General features: G+C 28.9%; 1 protein-coding gene across 1 annotated transcript; it reads left to right on the top strand.

Moving 5' to 3' along the window:
• Window positions 1–626: 626 nt before the first annotated feature.
• Window positions 627–3,845, top strand: HELRODRAFT_116813 (hypothetical protein). The gene is made up of 5 exons (XM_009012288.1): window positions 627–789; window positions 1,504–1,555; window positions 1,959–2,027; window positions 2,396–2,544; window positions 2,963–3,845. Exons 1-5 carry the CDS (start codon window positions 712–714, stop codon window positions 3,221–3,223), a joined length of 609 nt encoding a protein of 202 aa, XP_009010536.1. The 5' UTR covers window positions 627–711; the 3' UTR covers window positions 3,224–3,845.
• The last annotated feature ends 1,158 nt before the right edge of the window (window positions 3,846–5,003 follow it).

Consider the following 5,003-nt stretch of genomic DNA (forward strand, 5'->3'; position numbering starts at 1 on the left):
CCACATAAATTTCCCCCCCCCCCACCCAAATATATATAAATATATATATATATATATATATATATATATATATATATATATATATATATATATATATATATATATATGTTACATGCTAAGTCATAGACCACATAAGTTCGCCCCCCCCCCAACCAAAATCTGAAATGACGCCCCTGACCCAAACCCGCAACAATTTATTTTTAATTTAAGAATATCTACTGGTACATTTTAGCTGTTACTAGGTGCTGTCAATTTTTAAAATTTCAACAGTAAACCTACTCCAGAGTAGTTAAATTTGCCTTCTTCAATGGTAATGACACCTGATTTCTTCCACCGAGTTTCGCTCAAACCTTAAATGCTGATATTCATTCTTTTCATTTCTTTTTTCAAATTTTCCAGTCCGGTACAACGTTCTAACGTTCCATGTTGCCACAGTAAAACTTCGTGTTACAATAAAAAAAATGTTCAGCTAATGCAGTCATGCACTCATTACGCTAGGCTATGGCACGAAACTGCAGACAACGTTTAGCGATGTACTAATAGGCAAGTTAAAAATTAGGCTCCTCATGATTTATTTAAATTTGTACTAGTTAAAATTAACTTTTGTCACTAATTTCAAAATCTGGAGCACGTAGTTTTTGCTGCCCACCCTGCTAGATCTAACTTTGCTTTACGGAAACTAACAAAAAAATTGCAATTTAGAAGCATGCGATGGACAAAGTTCTTCAAAATGTCCTAATCAGGCCTGCCGTGAAAAGTGACTGCAAGGAATTATTCAATCTAATCAAGGTTAAAATTAGAACTTTTAGACTTTTATTTTAATTTAAATTTTAAACTTTAAATTTAAAAACTAAACTTTAGTTACTAAAGACTCAGGTTTTTGTTTTAGACCTTAAGTTTAAAATCGAAAGTTTAGATTAGCCATTATAAAAGAGAGTAAGTTATTTTTAAGTTTACTTTTATTTTTTTTTTAGTAATTTATTAGTTAATTAAGTTTCCTTTATTAGTCATTAGTTGGCTAGGATGTTGTATTTCTTGTTGTTGGGGCTGCTAATTACTTAATTATTTCCAAGATATGATAAAAAATTATATCACTTTTTTAAAATTTTATATATATATTTTTTAAAATTTTAAATTAATTTATAAATTTTCATTCAATTCATTGCAACTAAAATTTTAAAAGCACATAACAAAGCCCAATTTATTTACTAAATTTAAATTTCTTAAGTAAAGAGGTTTTGTTCAGTTTTGCATTAAAAAATTGAATTCTTCAAAAGCCTTCAGTTTATTATACATTTATAATATTTATATTGTTATCAGCTGTCTATGGCTATCTTATCTCATAATCTTACATATATGAATTTATGATGTATTTACCATATTGTTAAAAAATTAATAATATTAATTAACTAATTAATTAATTAACTAATTAATTAATATATGTATTTATTAATTTAATTTTATTTTTATAAATTCCTCTTTTTCTCTTAACTCTAACTAAAGGAACTGTCCGTGTATGAGAACCTGCTTCATATTGTCACTTTGACAGAAGAGAGTCTGCTGTTTTATTTATTTGTTTTATTTTATTTTTTTTTTTATTTAAATTTTAAGAAATGATATATTTTATATCTTTTTTTTTCATAAATTTCCTGATGTCTAACATGTTTTTTTTTTCTATGGACCAACCTACATTTATGTACATTTCATGTTTCTATACAATGCTAATACGTAATATTAAGTACTTACTAATTTAATATTAATTAATTAATTAATTAATTAATTAATTAATTGAAAAACCTACTATGAATAAATGACTAAATGAATGAATGATTTAATGGATAAATGAATGAATTAATGAATGGATGAATGAATTAATGAATGAATGGGTGAGTGAATGGATGAAAGATCAAACAAACAGAGTTAGTCCTTATTAAAATGTATGTTTTAATTTTTTTCAGAATTAATAGAAGATGGCTTCGGACCCAATCCAGTTTTCAGATGTTTTGTTGCTGAACTGAAAAAAGAAGGTGTTCTTTTCCCAGTAAATTCTGAAAAAATTTTAAGTGAATTCATTTTTCTTTATTCCGCTATTTTCGAAATTTATTTGTTGCCAAGCTTCACAATTATTGTTCATAGAAAGAGTTAGCATCGATATTGATAGCATTCATTCTCAACCGTGTGTAGAATTATTATATGAATAGTTTAATGCTTATCTTATTTCAAATTGTTACACAACTGGGTAATTCCTCATCATCGTTATCATCATCATCACCTCCATCATCATCATCACCTCTACTACCATCATCAGCATCATCATCACCTCCATCATCGTCGTCATCATCACCTCCAGTATTATCATCATCACCTCCATCATCATTATCATCAACACCTCCAGCATCATCATCGACATTGGTGGGATACGCCATTTACTTTTTCTCATTTTCCTCGTTCACCGGGAAGAGCATCTACCTCGAGGACTTCTACGTCAAGCAGCAATACCGATCACTCGGTATCGGCACATCCCTACTCAGAAATGTCGCCCAAGTCCGCTTTTAATCGTCCTAATTTATAATTGCTTAATTATTTAATTAATTGATTATTTTAATTTAATGATTAAAATATAATTGCTATATTATTTAATGAACATTCGTCATTTTGTTCATTTGATTTGTATTCGTTTGTTGCTTGTTTGTGGTCTTCTCCGACTCATATAGTTTAGCAATTAAATTAGATCTAATAGAGATAGATGAATAAATTAATCAAATTGGGTGAATTCAAGTTGAAAGTAGGTTAAAAATATGAATCAATCAAAGAAAGGATGGTGTGCATTTTGTTAAGTTTCATATCTCCCCTTCAATCTCAGTAACCTACCTATAAACGAACCTGATTGTATATTTGCAATGCATCGCAGATAGGAATATACAGAGTGATAACGTTAAATTGAGACGTTGAAACCTGGCAGGTGGCAGCTTCAGAGTCGTGTGGCCGGATCGATTTTGTGGTTCTCTCCTGGAATCGAAGCAGCATCGATTACTACGAAAAACTTGGAGCCGTCAACCTGACTACAACCCAAGACTGGCATCTCTTCAGGATGGATCGAGAGGCTATCTTTAAACTCGCCGATGGTTCGTCTGCTACTAAAACTGCTTCTGTAGCTGCTACTACAGCTGCTACTACGTCAATTGAAGCAGCAATTGCTGCTGTCGCTACTGCTACAGCTTAAATTTGTCATGCTAATTTTTCCTCTCCTAATACAGTCTTTGATGCTGATAACGTGCTGGGTGTTTTAAATTTTAATGGCTGGATTCATGATGATGATAATGATGTTGTTGTTGATGATGATATTGATGTTGTTGTTGTTAATGATAATAATGATGATGTTGTTGTTGTTGTTGCTGTTGTTGTTGATGATAGTGATGATGTTGTTGATGATGGTGGTGATGATGTTGATGATGATGTTGTTGTTGATTCAACTGCTTATTTATTTAATACCAGGTTATTTATTGTTCTCCATGTTACATAGGAGTTAGCGTTGTGGAAATTGTTTTGTAATAATTTTATGATCAACTAGTGTACTATAATTATGTTATTTATTCATTCATTCATTCATCAATCTTCGTTTTGCGTCCAGAGACCCGGTTCCCCGAGGTAGAACGTTGTTTTCTTAGCCATCAACTTTTTGCGCCAAATTAGACGATCAGTTGTATCCATTTCATTTAAATTTAGAGCTTTCATGTCTTGCTCGATTGTTTGCGACCAGGACTTCTTTGGACGGCCTTTGGGACGTGTGCCAGGTACTTCAACATCTGCAAGAGAAGTTATGGCACTGTTTCTACTTCGTTTGAATTGAAATGACCAAACCACCGCAGACACTATATAACTATATATAAATCTATATAACCGTACATAACACTATATGCCTATATATAACCGATATTTGTACATAACTATCTTTAAATCCATACAACATTATATAACACTATAAAACTATAATATCTAATCAATAGAACCATATAACTATATATAAATCTATATAACCTTTTATATCACTATATAACTATATATAATCATTAACTCTACAAATTTATATATGAATCAATAGAACCGTATATATCACTGTATAACAATATATAATCAATAACACTATATATATATAATTATATATATGAATCTATATAACCGTATAAAACACTATATAACTATATATAATCAATTAGTTCTACATAACTATATAAATCTATATAACAGTATATAACACGATGTAAATATATATAATCAAGAACTCTACATAACTATATATAAATCAATAAAACCGTATATATTACTAATATAATCAATAACACAATGCATCTATATATAAATCTATATAACTGCATATATCACTACATAACTATATATAATCAATAACACAGATAACTTTATATAAATCTATATAACCGTTTATAACATAATATAACTGTATATAATGAATAACTTTACATAACTATATATCTATATAACCGTATATATCACTATATAACATTATATAATTATATATAAATCAAAGTAGCAGTATATATCCCTATATGACTATAGATAAAGAATAACTCCATATAACTAAAATTAAATCTATATAACTAAATATAACACTATATAACTTTATAAAATCCAAATTTTAACATTAAAGCGCTCATAAATCATCGCATATTGGCTCAGCTGGCTTAGTTCGGCTTGGAATCGGATGTCAAGCAAGGTGTGGTTTCAAACTATTTTGTATTATCTACGAAAAATTTGAACTGCGTGCGTACATATATAGCAATGATTAATGTTGTTTTTATAACGAATTTATAAAATAAATAAATATAACGAGCAAAATTTTTACATAAAAGCACTTACAAATCTATACAAATTGGCTCAGTATATATCACTATATAACTAAAAATATTCAAAAACTCTACAAAAACTATATGCAAATCTATATAACCGTATATATCACTACATGACTATATATAATCAATAATACT

Source organism: Helobdella robusta, assembly GCF_000326865.2.
Source record: "Helobdella robusta unplaced genomic scaffold HELROscaffold_102, whole genome shotgun sequence".
Classification (NCBI taxonomy): Eukaryota; Metazoa; Annelida; class Clitellata; order Rhynchobdellida; family Glossiphoniidae; genus Helobdella; species Helobdella robusta.